This window comes from Limulus polyphemus, unplaced genomic scaffold (genome assembly GCF_000517525.1).
Source record: "Limulus polyphemus unplaced genomic scaffold, Limulus_polyphemus-2.1.2 Scaffold1900, whole genome shotgun sequence".
Taxonomy (NCBI): domain Eukaryota; kingdom Metazoa; phylum Arthropoda; class Merostomata; order Xiphosura; family Limulidae; genus Limulus; species Limulus polyphemus.
This window is the reverse complement of record NW_013667510.1, coordinates 153,715-173,722: the sequence shown is the minus strand read 5'-3', so window position 1 is coordinate 173,722 and position 20,008 is coordinate 153,715. Positions and strand designations below refer to the sequence as shown.

The 20,008-nt window shown below is 32.8% G+C and overlaps 1 protein-coding gene across 1 annotated transcript in view; it reads left to right on the top strand.

Annotated features, from left to right (window-relative positions):
• LOC106465304 (protein Wnt-11b-2-like) overlaps window positions 1-20,008 on the top strand; it is a 37,494-nt gene that overhangs the window by 13,644 nt on the left and 3,842 nt on the right. Inside the window, exons 2-4 of the mRNA XM_022393169.1 lie at window positions 11,586-11,824; window positions 15,417-15,694; window positions 17,544-17,836. Coding sequence (XP_022248877.1) covers window positions 11,586-11,824; window positions 15,417-15,694; window positions 17,544-17,836 — 810 coding nt within the window. The remainder of the gene's footprint in view (window positions 1-11,585; window positions 11,825-15,416; window positions 15,695-17,543; window positions 17,837-20,008) is intronic.

The following is a 20,008-nucleotide window of genomic DNA, read 5'->3' as shown; positions in this document are numbered from 1 at the left end:
CAAACAAACAAGTATTACCTCACTGTGTGGTTAAAAAGTTTGAAATTACTTTTACTCGAGTTTCAAGTTTATATAATATGATAGAGGTCATTGGTTAAAGACCTACATATAGAAGTTATTGATGAGTTGGTTTAGTTGTTGTTAAGCGCAAAGCCACAAACTGGACTATCTGTGTTCTGCCACCACTTGTATCGAAACTAGGTTTTTAGCGTCGTAAACCTGAAGCATTTTCGCTGAGGAACAATACTTTCCAAAATCAGTTGAACGCAAAACTATATCGACCAAAAAATAGACTCATCTATAGTCAAAGACTTAGTGAAGAAAACTTGTATTAAGTTGTTCAACAGAAATGCCTTGTTCGTAGTGTTCATTGACTTATAAAACAACTGAGCTGTTGAAAAAAACTTTGTAGGCCCACACCATAGTAACACCAAGTCTTCTTTTGGTGGTGATATTATGTGAACCGGCGTCATACAAAATATAGATCTGAAATGCTTCTTTTTTGTTGCTTTTCTGGTTGTTTGTTCTTGAGCACAAAGCTACACAATGGGCAGTCTGTGCTGCGCCCACCACGGGTAGCGAAACCCGGTTTTTAACGTTATAAATTTTTTACCGCTAAGCCACTAAAGGGGTGTGTGTGTGGGGGGGGACTTATATGCTGCACACAACTGGTTTGAAATCTGTGATATAAAAAACTGAGGAGGCTGGAAGAATAGTGTTCCCCATCGCACGTGATCTTTAGTTTGATTCGGTAAATTTACATATTTTGCATTGTTTGTTTTTGTAATTTCCAGTGATACATTATCTCTGACTTCCACAGCTCGAGGATTTCAGAGTCAGCTAAATTGTTTTGACCAGGTGGTTAGGGCTCTTGACTCGTAATCTGATGGTCGCGAGTTCGAATCCCCGTCCCACCAAACATGCTCGACCTTTTAGCCGTAGGGGCGTAATAATGTGACGGTCAATCCCACTATTCGTTGGTAAAAGAGTAGCCCAAGAGTTGGCGGTGGGTGTTGATGACTAGCTTGCCTTCCCTCTAGTCTTACACTGCAAAATTAGCCCTCGTGTAGCTTTGCGCAAAATTCAAAAACAAACAAACATAACATAAAGCAGTAAAGCAGTAAAACGTTAAAATCCCAATCTGCCTTTAAAAGTACTAGCTCTCTTGATACTGACAACATGTAGAATAAAAGTAGATAAATTAGAATAAAAGACATTTCCTTATCATCTTCCTACAACTTTAACTCTCACAAGATCCCCTCTCCTCTGTCCAGAGAATAGTTCTTAGCCCTAAAATAACTATCTATCAATAAGAATATCACGATTATCTGACCTGAAAGTATGTTTTGTTCAGATAGAAGTTCATACTTGAGCATATAAAATCAGGTTTTATAGAGGTTAGAACTAAACACAATTAATAATGAAATACAAAAACAAAAGCTATCTTTCTATAGTTTCTCTTCTGTATATATAAATCATAGGAACTTCTTCCATCTTCTGAAAACAATTTTGGTTGAGTGTAGCAAAATCATACTTCATATTTATCTCCAGTGTAAAAATTTCCTCCTTAACATTGCAACCTCCATACTTATAATGAATAGTTCATACTTGACAATACCATCGTTTTGGTGTAAATTTCAAATACCTTATTTATTCAAATGAAACAGAAAGAAAAATGCTTTATAAAGGTTTATTTCCAACAAAACATTATTTCTACGCCATCTTTCCTGCAGTGAGTATCAAGCAGTTTCAAAAATATTTATGTAAAATTGTTTGTTTGTTTTTAATTAAGCACAAAGCTACACAATGGGCTATCTGTGCTCTGCCCACCACGGGTATCGCAACCCGGATTCTAGCGTTGTAAGTCCGCTGTGCCACTGGGGGCCTTTATGTAAAAGCTATAGCTTTTATTTAAAAAAAATAAAGAGTAACGTACGAACATATAACTCGAAAACAGGCAGAGTAATGGGCAAATATATAGCTATAAAACAGGCAGATTATTATGTGAACATGAAATTGTAATAAAGGCAGAGTAATGTGCGAACACGTAACTCTAAAACAGGCATAATAATGTGCGAATATATAACTGTAGTGTAAGCACATAAATGTACCAACTGTAATGCAGGCAGAGTATTGTATGAGCATATAATTGTAATACAGGCAGAGTAAGTACGAGCATGTAAGTATAAAGTAGGAACGTAATGTGCAGATGTAGCTGCTAAGGCAGACGGATTGAGAAATGAACGTGAAACGATTATGCGTTGTAACAAGCAAAAACCCAAAATCCTCAGTATTATGCAATATGTGGAGCCCACTGCTGGTAGACGATTTGAAAACAAGTCTGAAATTTGAAGATTAATATACAGACTTGTAACGCGACAGTGGATTAAAACGTGAATCTTCTGTGTTAAAACAATAGAAGAATAAGTCAGCGCATTGAAAGAGAGCAAGGAAAAACGGTGTAAGATTCATACAAGCAGAGAAGGTCACGAGTATTTAACAATTAATTACAAAAAAGGCAAAGTAAGGTACATAGATTTGTGAATTAAGACAATTAGAGTAAGACACAGACAAGCGGATATAATACAGATATGCATTACATTCATGAAAAGGTGGAAGAACCCCGTCCCCCTAACCAAAAGTCCTTGTATCTGGTAAATATAGGTGGAGTAAGGTGCGGACAGGTAATATAAGGCAAAGATATGTGTCTGATTAAAGACAGATGGATTTTTGTTTGTTTTTAATTAAGCACAAAGCTACACAAAGGGCTATCTGTGCTCTGCCCACCACGGGTATCGAAACCCGGTTTCTAGCGTTGTAAGTTCGCGTACATACCGTTGTACAACTGGGGGGGGGGGCTTTTGATTGATTAAGGCACGAACAGTTGAAATAAAGCACAATATGGTTAAGGCAGTTAGAGAAGGACACGAACAGACAAAACAAGGAACAAAATGGTTTTGTACTGCTAGCCCTAATGAAGACGCAAGAGCAAAACATTGGCCGAAATAAAGTTTTTAATTATTATTTATTATTATTTTCTATTATATTATCATTTATTAGTAAAGGTCTTGATTGCCAAAATATCTAAATCTCTCCAGTATACGCTGGACAATCTGAAAAACAACAAAACGTAATACAGCCGGAGTAAAGCACGAACAAGTGGAATAAGACACAAATATGTGTGGGTTAAAACAGACAAAGTAAAACAAGTTCATATTGCCACCCCTGTTAACTTTACACCGTCTACTCATATTTCCCTGATTATTATAATTATCATTTTTGGAATTTATGTTTATTACTTTCTGTGTCCTTTTAATTTCTAAATCCTATTTCTATCACTTAGACTTGTTTTTCATTTTAAAACTGTTTATACAAACGCTTCAATAATATTCCTTCTAACAATAGTTTTGTTAATGTTCTTCGTGCAGTACATATGTAATTTAGAATCTCTGTATATTCTAACCCTTCAACTATTTTGTCTAAGCCTTTTTTCCATGTAATACGGTTTATACTGTCTGCAAATAATAATGATTATTATTGACGTGTGTTTTAACATTTTTTCATTATTTTTCCACGTATTGCGGTCTTTTCAATTGTTTTTTTTCAAATATATTTTAGGACTAATGGTTTTGTATGAACTAGTGTTTAGTTTGAAGTTAAGCACAAAGCTACACAATGGGCTATCTGTGCTCTGCCCACCACGGGTATCGAAACCCGGTTTCTAGCGTTGTAAGCCTGCAGACATACCGCTGTGCCACTGGCGGGCAGAACTAATGGAGTAGAGACAGACGTGTAACAGTTAAGAAACGTGTTTAAATCTTAAACATTTATTTACAGTAATACAACGGTATTGTTTGGATGATACAGTCGCTGTATTTGACCTATAAAGAATCTGGCCTTCGTTATGATTCCTTCATTAGTTTGACCTGTACTGCTCAAACCATTATAACTTTCTGCTATACGATGAAACTGATGTACAATGAAATGAAATCCTATCCGCTGTGACCAGAAATACATTTTTTGTGCAGATCAAAGTCCGTTGTGCACTGCATACTTTGCACACTCACTCACATTACTCACGAGCCATTCCATTAAACTCGTAATAGAGTTTCTAAAATCTTTATGTTGATACGATGAAAAAAGAAAAAGAGTGAGACAAGAGAACGGAATTCCTTTTTTAACCCTAGTTACATAGCTGTGTATTAACTCTACTTATCAACTGATGGTGGATTTCACATCCATAGGTTCACCCACTTTTAAAAAAGAATAATAAGATACTTCAGCTCTCATTTCGTTTAATATCTTGTACATAAGTTCAAACAGACAAGAAAAAAAAATTAGTAAATTACAATGGAATTGCGACGGTTTTTATCGTTGTACGAAAAATGTCAAAATTGCTTCCAGCCTCTTAGTTTACTTATATTACAGCATCTTTTACTAACATTAAGGCATTACTTAGATTATGGCATAATTTCTTAGATTATAGTATTATTACTTAGATTATAGTATTATTACTTAGATTATGGCATTATTACTTAAATTATGGTATTATTACTTATATTATGGTATTATTACTTAGATTATAGTATTATTACTTAGATTATGACATTATTACTTAAATTATGGTATTATTACTTAGATTATGGTATTATTACTTAGATTATAGTATTATTACTTAGATTATAGTATTATTACTTAGATTATGGCATTATTACTTAAATTATGGTATTATTACTTATATTATGGTATTATTACTTAGATTATGGTATTATTACTTAGATTATGGTATTATTACTTAGATTATAGTATATTATTTAGATTATGGTATTATTACTTAGATAATGGTATTATTACTTAGATTATAGTATTATTACTTAAATTTTAGTATTATTACTTATATTATGGTATTATTACTTATATTATGGTATTATTACTTAGATTATGGTATTATTACTTAGATTGTAGTATTATTACTTAGATTATAGTATTATTACTAAGATTATGGTATTATAGCAACATTGCTTAGATTATAGCATCATTTCTTAAATTATTGCATCACTTCTTAGATTATTATATAATTATTTATATTGTGGTAGCGTTACTTATATAAAGGTATTATTAACTAATATTAACTTCCGATCAGAGCAAGCTATGTACTTAGGACAGAACTGAATAAACAACCGGATAATAGTTGCAGCTATTGAAGTATACTTTTCTTAAGTTTCTGCTTATAAAGACTAAAATGCATTGTTTCGTTAGCTGGGTACCCTCGCTGTTAATGATATTTTGACCATAATTTCAATAATGTCTCACGAGGCTTGGTCAGCTTATGAGATTAAGGTTGGACCTAAATACATATATATTAAGCTAACAATTCAAAATAATCTTTACAATAAAAGTATTAAGTAAAAAAAAGTAATGGCATTCGATATCTTAAATAGTATAACCGATATTGTTAACGAACGTATCAATAAGTAAATAATATGGTATGCCTTACTTATGCAACACAAAAAACACCATATGTTGGCTTGAACTGCCTAGACTATAGAATCACGGCTTAATGGACTAAAAGTGTCATTCACTAGCATAAATAACAAGTACAGTTCTAATGTTTCTACACATATTTACATTTCCAACGAAGATAAAAACAATTATTTTATCATATAAACATAGCTTAATATACCCCCACCAACTTAAAGTCACAAATGTCTCGCTACAACAGAAACTTATTGTTTTAAAACACTGTAAACCAACTTCGTTAGGTCATAAAAAGGTCGCCATTCTTCAGTACATATAAAGAGATAAGCAAACAGGTATTTTGTTGTAGTGCTGACTGTTTGACCCTTTGTTTAAGTTCGTGATGAAAGATCGTGTTTTAGAGATGGGGGACATGCAACAGTGAATTTATATTGCCTGTTAATTTTTCTCCCACCTGTTCTGAAAGCAATTGTGTATTGTATGAAATTTATCCAGCGTTGTCATAATTCCTGATAGGATTTTCTACCTTAATTAAAATGGCCTATTACAACAAATCAACGTATTTTACAATAATTTGTCACAGTATTAATGTTCTGGTCGTCATAATTGAAATCTAGTCGGCTCAAATGTATTTTATTTAAAACTTACCATTAATATAGCTGATAAGGAGAAAAAATATATAACCTAAAAAATGTTTTTCTTTATTTGTAGTTAAGCGCAAAGCTACCCAATCGGCTATCTGTGCTGTGCCCACCACGGATACCGAAACCCGGTTTTTAGGCTACATACCGCTGAGCCACTGGGGGCATTTTTCTTTACAAAAAACCAGGCTCTACTCGGGTCAAACCATTTGTATGTCAATTACAAGAAGCGAGAATAAATATACAATATGTATCAATTGATTTAAAAACACTGTTATGATTGGTTATATCATCTATTATGTTAGTTTGAGCTTTCACAATAAAAAGGATAACGATACTTAAGGTAAACAACATTGTTTATTTATAACACAAGAAGACACAGATAAACGTTTCGGAATTCAACAGATTCCATCTTCAGTATCTACAGCAAAATAAACAAATTACATCATTTCTAAGTACTTAACTAAAATACATTACTACAATAACAGTAATTTAATCAAAACTACAACAACGTAAAAATTAAATGAGTAACAAACAAAATACTGCACATATTAGAAAATGTACACTTTAAAAGAAGATCGCATGTTGTTCAGTGTTGGTAAAATTTGTTTGATGTGGAGGGTTTCTTTAATCAATAGTTTCAGATCAGTGTTGACTTTGCAAATGATATTGAAATTTGATAGGTTAAGTGCATTTTGCTTTAGATACTGAAGATTGAATCTGTTGAATTCCGAAACGTTTATCTATGCCCCCTTGTGTTATAAATAAACATTGTTGTTTACCTAAAGTATCGTTATCCTTTTTATTGTGAAACTTCGTTTTCCTCCGAACACATCAATTACTAGTTTGAACTTATTATGATACTAAAGTTCATCAAAGTTATATTTAAAGATATATTTAACTAACTTAGGCTAGATTAAACTTTACAGAATAATTTCTTCAAAAAAACTTTTATCTAAATCAGTTCCAGAAGATCTTATTTTACTATAATCCGTGTTATTTTCAAACACATGTATCCGAAACGTTTACCCTTACGTATGCTGCTACTAAACCACAGATGGAATAAGACGCGGTTATTTCATGGTTAAAACAAATAGAATAAGAAACAAATATATCGGTTAAGATAGATGGACTAAAACACGGATACATAATGTATTTAAACACTCTCTTGAAAAGGTACTGCTTTTAAATCGATAAATTAAACTATTTCTAGCTTTAAAAACGTGCATAATTACAAATTGCTATTCATTTGATGCCTTTTTTTTTGTAATTGTGGCAGCTGCTACAACGGTTAGTGATTGACTTCTGTATACGGTAGTTTATCTCATAACCAGTGTTTAAGATTTACCTACCTTGGCTACCCAGATAATCAGGATCAAAAGCCGCCAATTTTCATCATTTTTTATAGAGCGAATTAAAAGTGAAAATGAAAATAATAATATTAATAATCGCGATCCACATTTTGGGTAAATGGGTGTGTTATAAGGGTAACGGTCAAATTCCACTATTCGATTAGAGTATCCCAAGAGTTGATGATGGATGTTGTTGACTAGCTGCCTTCCTTCTAGTCTATCATTTCAAAATCAGGGATGGCTAGTCTAGATGGACCCTGCATAACTTCCTGCAAACATCCGAAGCAAAACTAAACAAACTGTCTTGCACCTATCAATTTTGCCAAAAAACCTGACACAAAGTTAACGGGAGTGTTTTAGAAACATCATCCATTATCCCCCTTCTTAATACATTCTTCAGTAATGATTTTCGGTTACTTACTAGCTTCCAATAAACGTTGTAAATATAAATGTGTTTAATAAGGTTGTGCTGTGATATGTGGATATATTGTAGGTGTCCTACCTTCTATAGTAATATAGAATTACTCCAAATTATTGATTATCTAGTTTTTGCATTGACTGGCGGAAACACGTGGTTCAAATGTTCTAATATTATCTTGTTCTAGCCACCTCAGCCCTTTGTTCTAGACGACGTCTTCTGTCTGCAAGGATATTTTATTATATTTTGGGCGTGGGTTAGAACTAGTTAAAATTAGAATATCCTCTGTTGGCCGAATTATGACGTCAACTAAAACTGATGGCTGACCATTGCTGTCAGGGAACAGAGGTCACAAGGTGACGCTATCTATTGGACAAAGAAAGCGAGGTGATGTTCGAACTTTTTTCATTGTTCATTTCTACTTGGCTTTCATCATGATTAGTTCGGCAGGAATTCATCTTGAGAGACAGAAAGCTGGCGAACTATTCACTGATCCAGTAGAGGCGATCGTCTACTTGTCTTCGCAGGTATGAACATTGTTTTTATTTTGTGTTAAAATAAAGCTTGTTTTCAAACGCGTCCATCTTAAAATTCAGCCAGGTGGTCAACTACAGGACATTCCTCTTATTTCTTGATCGAATATGTTGTTATTTGCGGGTTTTCCTTTCTGATACTTATCAGGAAATCATTTTACCTGAAAATACCACACTGGTAAGATGCTGACTGATAAGTAGTTGCAGCTTTTGTTTTAAATTTAAATCAGTTTGATTCAGGTAGGACGTAGAACATCAAATCTAATTAATAACAAGGTTAATAACGTCTACCAGAAAGTGTATTCATAACAGGTACTGATGAAACTGATAAAGTGAAGAACTGACAATCTTTATCAAGTGTGTTTATAAAGAACTGCTGTATCTGCGTAAGGAAATTTTGCACTTGGGTATTTGATCTAATTTAACATATATATACATATATATATATATATATGTGTATACAATATGTAAGGGTTTCTTTTTCCATAAAGCTGGTTATAGTAAGGTTATGATGTGGTTCATGATGCTCAAATATCTTTAGTTCTTGAAGACACTGATGAGTACAACCAATATATATAACTGTACTCTGGCTTTAGTACTCGTCAGTGGTTATAGTGGGGCGCTGATACTCCCCTTTTAATTTGGAAATTTAGCCCACACTTAAAAATGCCCAAAATTTGATGAGAGCGCACGCTTCCACAATCCCACACTTGTAAAAATTAGATAATTAAAACATTTTCTTTTTCAAACGACGTTACGCTATTGGATAGAAGTGTTGGTATAAAAGTTTATAGTAAAATGACAGAGAGTTAAAGGTAGAAGAAACAGAGGTAACAAGCTGCTTTCATCTAAAATATCAGAGATGTGTAAGATACTAATAAACATTTGAATTCCCGTTATGAAATCTTTTTTTTTCTTTTTCAATCGCTATTATTAGATATATTTTTACATACTAGGTGAGTGTGAGATAGAGATTCTGGAGGATATTATTAATATGAATTATAGATATGCATAAAGAAAACTCAAGTTAAATGATGCTCGCAGACAAAATGTGAAATGAGACAAGGAATGAAAACAGTCTATATATATAATTCATTCTACATGAATGCTAGTGTAAGTTTAGCTAACTGAACGACTTTATAACAAATACATGCTGTATGATAATTTGACTTTAAAGACACAGAATTCCTACTCATCTACTGGCTCACTTTAAACAAATTATTCTAGCAGTTGGATCAATTCAATCTGAGGATAAATTATTTTAATGAACGGTGAAATGTCTTCTTTAATTGCAGTTCATGTAAATTAGATGTCATAATTTATTTCACTATAGATATGAAAAAGTTGTTATCATTTTGTTGTTCAATTTAGTAATCATATTGGTCAGTAAAACAGTTGACAAAAATTTGTTTAATTTTTAATTTTTTGGTGGAAATAAAACATTTTTACACGTTAAATCCAATGCTCTAAAAATGTTGATCAAATTTTCTTTACATCCTCAAGGAATTAAACTTTCATAATTAAAAAATAATCTAAGGAAAACAGATTTTTGAAACACTAAAATTTCATATTAATTAGTTTTATTTTTAATAGTAATATCTAACTGCTTGGTATTTTCAACCTGAACGGAATCGTAGATTCAGGCTTAGCTATCTCTAACTTAGAACTGCCGGCCAGAGAGAGAGCAATCAGCCCCCGCCGCCTACCTCGCTATCCTTAACCTAATAGTTGGGTTGACTGTCACGGTATAATACCTTCTACAGCTGAAAGTGTGGAGCTTCTTCTGTGAAATATCGCGGCTAGAACCTTAGACCTTCTGATTCGTAGCCTAGCACTAGGTCACGCTCAGTCCTCATATTTAAATAAAGCACAGCACAGTCTTTTACCTCAACTGCTAATTTAATATTTAGGTAGTTGGCAAACAATGAAGCATTTTCGAATTTTTCAAGAGCAGTAAATGGATTAGTCATATATGTATTACACAGAAGAGATTAAAAGCGCCATAGGACAGTTCTTTGGTCAATTTTCCTCATGATGACACATGAAAATGCTTGCTTCAATAAACCTTAAACGTGGTTTCACGTTTCGTTATATAAAGTGGGGAGCAAAAAATGTCTGTGAGGTTATATGTTGCTAATAATAAAGTTAATATTCATAAGTCCATTTTATGATACTAAATTCCTAAATGAAAGAATATTTTTATTAAAAAAAGTTCAGAAGAAAATTACTTCAAACTTCCAGCTGCTTCGAATCTCATCATCATTTTTTACATCTGGCTTATAACCATGTTCCTTTTTCAATTATTTAAGGAAAATTCCTGGAAGTGATGATTCAGCCAATCAGTGATAATGTAATTAGCCACATTAAGTAATATTATCAAACTCGCCTGATTTTCTATTTTAATAAAACAACACATGTGAGATTTAAATGTAAAATATAATGGAGGTAAATTATTGTTAAAGAACTAAACGTAGTGAAAATATGGTGCAAAATGTGAAAAGGAGAAGTATTAAAAAGATCGAAATATTTCATCCCTGGGTGGTTCTTTAGGATTTCAGAAGTTAACTACCAATTACTCTTGACGGGAAGAAACTGTGATCCAAGTCTAAAAAGTATGTAGCACACTTAGAAAAAAAAACATCGCTAAGAAAATATGAGATACTGGGGATATATATATCTGTGGATATCATAAACTATTAAAATAAATTTTCTGTAACAGCAAATAGACATTAATAAAACAAAGTTTTATAAACAAACGTCATTTTTGCATTGTGTAACTAGATGTAATAACTGCCCTATAAAGTATGAAAACTATCCATAAAGTCGATGTTTACCTTATAGGTTAGCAAGTGTAATTATAAAAAAAAAAAATATCTTCCAGAATTTCTGAGAAATGAGATTTCTTTGAAACGAGCTTATAGTTCTCGTAGCGCCCTCATACGGAATTCATAGTTAAGAATGCATCTTTTCTGATTTAAGAGCAAACTAAAAAATGCATAGTCATCAACGAGCATTTCATATCTAATTACAAATAAGGAAGGATTCCTGTGTAAATAAATATAACAAATAAAATAAAAGTTTATAACTTACGTGATTCAGATTTTCAGTAAAAATAATTATCCTACCCTCAAAGATTAATCTTTTTTTTTTTTTCTTTTTACAGAGCTATTGGCAAGAGACAAATGATGTGGAATAAGAAAGCTCATTGTACACACGCCCGAAGACAGAAACTCCTGCAGGGCAATCAAGGGAGACTGTGTAAGCGTAACATGGAATTTATGCCTTTGATCATTAATGCTGCCCGGGCAACAATGAAAACATGCCAAGAAACATTTGCAGACAGGCGATGGAACTGTTCTTCTATAGATTTTGTCCCTAACTTAATGCACGATCTAACCGCAGGTATGCATCTTTAATCTTTCATAATTTTACGTTGTTGACCTGTGTTGTTATTCCTTACTATCTCACTTTATTAACTTATATGTTACTGCTTATTATCTTACTTTATTAACTTATATCATTACTCCTTACTATCTCACTTTATTAACTTATATGTTACTGCTTATTATCTTACTTTATTAACTTATATCATTACTCCTTACTATAACACTTTATTAACTTATATCGTTACTCTTTACTATATCACTTTATCAATTTATATCGTTACTCCTTACGATATCACTTTATTAACTTATATTGTTACTCCTTACTATCCCACTTTATTAACTTATATTGTTACTCCTTACTATAGCACTTTATTAACTTATATCGTTACTCCTTACTATATCACTTTATTAACTTATATTGTTACTCCTTACTATCCCACTTTATTAACTTATATCGTTATTCCTTACTATCTCACTTTATTAACTTATATCGTTACTCCATACTATCTCATTTTATTAACTTATATTGTTACTCCTTACTATATCACTTTATTAACTTATATCGTTACTCCTTACTATCTCACTTTATTAACTTATATCGTTACTCCTTACTATCCCACTTTATTAACTTATATCGTTACTCCTTACTATATCACTTTATTAACTTATATTGTTATTCTTTACTATCTCACTTTATTAATTTATATCGTTACTCCATACTATCTCATTTTATTAACTTATATTGTTACTCCTTATTATGTCACTTTATTCGGCTATATTTTTACCCCTTACTATCTCACTATATTAACTTATATCGTCACTCCTTACTATCTCACTTTATTAACTTATATCGTACTCTTTTATTAACTTTTGCTATTACTCCTTCCGATGTTATTTTATTAACCAGCAAAGATGTGAACATGTGCTCTTTTCAGATGAATCCAAATTCGAATTGTTAAGCAACAATCTACGATAATTTGTTCAACAATACATAGGAAAACGGTATAATAGTCAACTTATAGCATCTACAGTAAAGCATGGTGGGGTACCTCTAAAAGGTTTGGGGCTCATAAAATGAGGGAAGGAGCATGAGAATAATTAGCGCTGTATGAGCTTAAGTAATAAATGAGAAGGTTAAAAGGCAACCAAATAACTTGGCTGGATTTTAAAGAATAATACAGTGTATTTATAAAAATATTCCACAATCGTACTTTGATAACTGAATGACAGTGTGAAAACAAGGGGTGATGTTCTGTGTAAAGTCACATATAAAATACTATCCCATTGAACAGTTTATTAACATTTCTTTTACATTTTCTGTGATAATGTTTTGAACTTTCAATAAATTCACCAGTTAACTAGTTTTCACTATTCGTTGACTATTGACTGTATATCACTTGTGAGTTTACATAATTATTTCGATTACTGTATGTTAAAGTTCTTTCGTGTTAAGTCGCTCTCTATTTTCAGGACTGTTTTTATATTACTGTCTTTTAATATTGCAAGTTACACTATATCTGTAGTTGTATGTGTCTGACTTACATATTTTATAACTTTAAGACTTTTTACGTCCTATATTCAGGGGTGTGGTATATGTAGTTCTCATATTTCTTCATTGCTACGTCCTATATTCAGAGGTGTGGTATATGTAGTTCTCATATTTCTTCATTGCTACGTTCTATATTCAGGGATGTGGTATATGTAGTTCTCATATTTCTTCATTGCTACGTCCTATATTAAGGGGTGTGGTATATGTAGTTCTCATATTTCTTCATTGCTACGTCCTATATTCAGGGGTGTGGTATATGTAGTTCTCATATTTCTTCATTTTTACGTCCTATATTCATGGGTGTGGTATATGTAGTTCTCATATTTCTTCATTTTTACGTCCTATATTCAGGGGTGTGGTATATGTAGTTCTCATATTTCTTCATTTTTACCCCTATATTCAGGGGTGTGGTATATGTAGTTCTCATATTTCTTCATTTTTACGTACTATATTCAGGGGTGTGGTATATGTAGTTCTCATATTTCTTCATTTTTTCATCCTATTTTCAGGTGTGCCGTATGTGTAGTTCTCATCTTTTTTCATGTTTGCGTTATATATTCAGGTGTGTGCAGTAGAAGAACTAGTCATTTCATGTTAATATACTGCATTTAAGGAGCTAATCATTTCAAGATCACCTTAATATTGTGCAGTAGAGAACGATTCATCTCACAATCACCTTAATATAGTGCAGTAGAAAAAATGAGTCATCTCACGATCACCTTATTTCGCGTTACACCAGGCTGGTGAAGATAAATTTATATATGCCCTCACAGGTACCACAAACGCTTCCATTACGCAGTGGATCAACATTTCGGTTATAAGTGTTGTTAACTAGTCCATAGCATTAATATTCGTATAGAGGACACATCAGTGGTTTATGGTTATTTATAGTCAATTGTACACTTTTGTGGCGCTCAAAATCTATTAAAAGTTATGAAAAACGTACTTTTATGTCTGTGATAACGCAACTTAAACTACTGATGTTGAGAACAGGTTGTAGTACTCTCCCCCTGTTTATCAACTAGAGGCTGTAACTTTATTTCTATTAGGATATCTTGTAATGATAACGAGTTTCATTCAAAACGCACAGACCATCACCAGTATTTCCGTAAAAAAGAAAAGAAAAAAGAAGTACAATAAATAAAACTAAGCCTAACTTTTATATAAAAAAGTTGAAAGTTGTGTAAAGCTTAATGTACTTTAACACCACGTGGTTCTGAGCAACTGCGAATTTTAAATTTGTGAATAATTTTTGATATAATGCCACATATAAATGTATATATTATAAAATGCTGAAGTCATCATATTTCTAGTTTCACCAAACATAATCTTCATGAATGACTACATGCTTTGCCTTGATTAGATTTGAAATAGCGATAATGTTCCATGACATCTGAATTGTCACTGTGTGACTTAAGATAAAGATAATCTGCATGACTTTAAGCTTTGTCTTCATTAGCTTTGATATAATAATGACGTTCCATGATATTTTAGCTGTCACTGAGTGACTTAAGGTAAAGATAATTTGTATGTCTTTAAGCTTTTTCTTCATTAGGTTTGATATAACATTGATGTTCCATGACATCTGAGTTGTCACTAGGTGACTTAAGATGCACCAACAAATTTTTTAGCTGTGTACTAAGTCTTAAATTACTTTAAAACAGTTGTTTTACATTAATTTGTCACCTGTTTACACGAACTTAGACTGAAATAAAAAATATGCTACAAGTTGTGTTTCAATGACTTTAAATAAACGAAACTGAGTTACTCAATAATGTCACTAGCTTTATACGAAAATTCCGCCTTGCTACTTATACAGTGCAATATTCACATTTTCCGTATTATTCATCTATGTTTCATTGTTCTATAGTATTATTTTATTCTTTATGTAGCTAATAAGTTGTCATCTGTTTCATATTTTAAAAGCTACGATTCATTGAAATTTCTTATTTATAAGCAAACCAGTTTAACAATTCTCTGTCATCTCTGTTGAAAGTTCTAATTTTTTGCTATTATTAATTCTAATTTGCTTATAAACATATTATATATATTATTTTAGGTACCAGAGAGCAAGCCTTTGTGTCTTCATTGGCATCTGCCGCTGTTGGTCACACTATAGCGCGCGCCTGCAGTATGGGATCACTTCTTTCCTGTGGTTGTGGGCGCGTCCCTCGTGAGCCACCTAACGGAGCTTTCAAGTGGGGTGGGTGTGCTGACAATCTACGTCATGGATTCAAGTTTGCACGCTCGTTTTGTGACAGTCCTTGGAGGCAGAAGAATAGGACAGAGACAACTGAAGCGATTATGAACAGACATAACAATAAAGCAGGAAGGCGGGTAAGAAAGATAATAAGTTTTCATGTTATTTTTGGAAACAACTGGCTGTAGTAGCTTGACAAAAAAGAAATGGTCAAATGGTAAGGGAGCTGTTATTCTCATACAAACATTAAATTGAATATTAAAAATGAAGAAAGTCAAACAGAAGATGATATCAAAGTAGACATTTTACAACTTAGTATATTTTTCTCAGATTTATGTTTTGAAAAGACCAGATGCCTGCCTCACACATGTAAAGCGAAACCGAAACCGAAACCAAGCATTCTATTTATTTACAAATGTGAGTTGAACTTTTCTCAAGATTTTTTTAACCATATTTATCACGCATTTTGCCATTATGGAGGCCCCCGGGGGCACAGCGGTATGTCTGCGGACTTACAACGCTAGAAACCGAGTTTCGATACCCGTGGTGGGCAGAGCTTTGTGCTTAACTACAAACAAACAAAACCATTATGGAAATTCAGCTATATGTAATTCTTACGTTAGTTAACTTCTGATCAAAGCAACCGTTCTTAGTTACAATGGTTAGAACGTGGATATTTCTGGAACGATTGTTATTGTTTATATTAAATAATCATAGTGACAAAATGTTCTTTTATTCGTGTAGTATGTGAGTGTTTTCTATTAAGCTTTGTCAGTCTTGTTTACATTAGTAGATCTGGTTATGTTAAAGTGTACTTTGTATTAATATGACTACACCTAAGCTCTTAGGTTCAAATTATACGCTCCTGGAAACGACTTCCTTAGGTGAATGTGACGACTGTTATTAATTAAAGTAACGTTAGACTCACATTCATAAACAGTGATTTTTATGAAAACCTGACTCGTTCGTTCCTATATCGACAATATTGATATGAGTGCGTGATATTCAACACTACTTGTTCGACTAAGAATGTTAACAATATCAGCACCGATAACAACCCGCATAACTGAGAATGTGACGTAAGCGGGAACTAACCAATTAAACTGAAACTTTGCCACTCTTTAATTATTTAACAAATCCAGTCATGGATTCAAGGTTTAATTCCTAAGGGAAGTAATGCTCCAAGTCAAAATCCAGAAATATTTTATTTTTTAAAAGATATATAAGCTGTAGAAAGTTTATCTAGGGTTTTGAATTATTTCTTCCAGTAGTTTCTTGTTTGGAATGCATCAAATCAATGCACCCATGTGTTTTGGAGTTAAGCTACAGAAACAAAAACTCGGGAAGTAACACACGAAACTCTACAAGGTTATGTGCTTTTTTTCTTCTAGTTTTTACAAATGCGCCATCAGTTAATATGTTTTATTTGGGATATTCGCGCAATGCTACATGCGCTAGCTGTTCCTAAGTTTGAAACTGATAGACTAGAGTTAAGCCTACTTTAACCGAATATTAGGATTTGACTGTCATTCTAGTAACTTATTCACGATTCCAAAATGCAGGACACGAACCAATTAATTAAACACTTATACAGCTTGTGTAGCACAAAATGAGGGAAACTGGTAGAGGGAAGAAACAGTAGTTCCTCCCAAACAATGATGTATGGTAACAAACACAGAAACAAGTTCCATATTAAAACACACGGATATAACATGACTAATAACAAACAATGATGTATGGTAACAAACACAGAAACAAGTTCTATATTAAAACACACGGATATTACATGACTAGTAACAAACAATGCTTTATAGAAGTTGAGATCACTTTTCCAGTCAGACTGCAGCATTATTAGTCCATAGTAGCCAAATGTTTTATCCTTTTTCCTTGTTATAACATACTGCATATCATCTGACTAGAATATTCAGAATATAGGCATATGTTATTACAACTAGTAAGGCCGATTCTATCTTTATATTCTGACAGATAGCACGTACCAGTGTAATCACACAGTGTAAATGTCATGGTGTGTCTGGATCTTGTAATATTAAGACATGTTGGAGAGCATTACCTAAACTCTTGGAGGTTTCGGAATTTCTGAAAAGAAAGTATTATATCGCAACGGAAGTCGTTAGTCAGTGGAGAGGGAAACGACGAAAACTAATTCCAGCTAATAGTCAAATGGGAATGTACGGAAAGAACGATCTCATTTTCATCACCAAGTCACCAGATTATTGCCTACCAAATCCAAAAGTTGGTTCTTTAGGCACCAGAGGGCGGTAAGTTGGAAATTCTAGTATAAAAGTAAATGCTCACGAATATTCATGTATATATATATATATATATACAGCGTATGTTATGTTAGGCTCGTAACTAATTTTTATCCATAGTTTCCCATTAAAGAATAACCAAATTAATTACAAACAACTTATATTAATTCGATATTTTATATTCTCACACGCAAAATCACAGATGCTAGTAATTTCTGCAGAGTTCTTTATTTTTTTTTTACCTAAGCTGGTACCTGATAAAAAATGTCGTTTCAGTTACGTGAACAAACCTGAAAAGTTAGCAATTTCAAGCTATAAAATCACAAGATTTAGGGTCATTAAGCTCCCCGGTGGATAAGCAGTAACTCTAAGAGCTTAAAACACTAAAAACTGGGTTTCGATACTCGTGGTGGGCAGAGCACAGATAGCCAATGGTGTAGCTTTGTGTTCAACAACAAACAAACAAAACTGTCATTAAAAAGACATAACATCATTGTTAAAGTTACATGTATTATTATTACGTTTTGCACTATCTTTTAATTTAAGACAGTTCTATACAAATATTTCGGCCAAGATAATATTTGAAACACATCTGTATGAAATCTTAAACAAAGGTAATGATTGGAGATAAAAAAAATTGATATAAATGCTCTAGAATTATCTAAGACAAATAATACTTTATCATGTTCACCCCCCCCCCCTCCACCCAGTGGCACAGCGGCATGTCTGCGGACCTACAACGCTAAAACCGGATTTCGATACCCGTGGTGGGTGGGCAGAACACAGATAGCCCATTGTGTAGCTTTGTGCTTAACTACAAACTAATATTTTCGCTTTATGCAAAAGTTATGAAACAGATACACACACACACACATATCTTGTTCATTTTTACTCTTTGTCATGGCATTTCTTTACAATATGTTTTCATATTGCTACTACTATTTCTTGAAGTGATAAATTTTGATATAACATGCGTAAATTTAAACTTCATTTATTTTCTCAATTATATATCTTCCACAAGGTGGAGCTAGAAGAAATATCTCTTCCAAAGAACTCGCGTTTTTTTTTTCTTTTCTTTTATCGCCCAAATAAATATTTTAGGTTTTCACAATGACTACTTTCTAAAGCACTGTTGTTTACAGAAATTACTTCTACGGGCTATTTTTATACTCGCACATGCCCGATAGCAAAATGTTTGAAGAAAATAATAAAATAAAATTGTATATTGTATTTATGTAATTTATATTGTAACTGTTATTGTACTTCAAGGTGTTTTAGATTATTTTTGTTTTTCGATCTTACAAATAATATATATACATTTCTCTACGGTTTACATGTTTCTACTATATCAGAAGAAACACGGGAAAGCTTCAATGTATGAGAAGAACAAGCGATCACTGGAAAACGATTTGAAATTTATTATTTTTTATGGTACCATGTGACAGATAAAGAAGGTCGTAGGTTCACGTACACATCAAGTCATAGAAGAAACTTAAGCGATGAAGACGTCCTTTCTTACCATTGAGCCAATTTATGATTTTGTGACTTTCTTTGGTAGCAATACAATAGGTAGTCGTGCCTTCACGTTTTGAGAGAACACGCTTGCCGCTGGCAAGTGTTGAAGGTACACCAATCTGAAGAAACATGCCTATTCAACTAATTCAGCCTTCAAGGTGTTCGGTCAAAAATAATGAGTGTTTTCATTCTCAGGTATTACGTAAATTGAACAGAAGAATCCATTCTTGACGTTTCTGAAGGAGAATTCCTTTCAGCGGGTGGTTTAATGAGTGCATCCAGGTGCAAGTTCATTTGATGTGCGTGATAACAAAAAGGCTTAAGTTACATTAAAACCAATAGGATCAACGACTCTCTTTTTTCCCCTCATTCTTTTTTTTTAACATCGACCGCGCACACGTCATTACTGCATTCTTTTGTTGTAATTGTAAGCTTTGGAATAGATACAGGTGCTCCTATAAAAACACCTGTTACCAATAGCTAATACAAGGAGTAATGGTCAGAACTGAAGAGTGAAAAATCAAAACTTTTAGAACCGTATATATATATACATAGTACGTTGTAGATACCAACACTTCATAATAATACTTTCTTGTGTTGTTATCTCTATACAGAATAAAAAAGAAAATAGTATATATATATATATAGTACGTTGTAGATACCAGC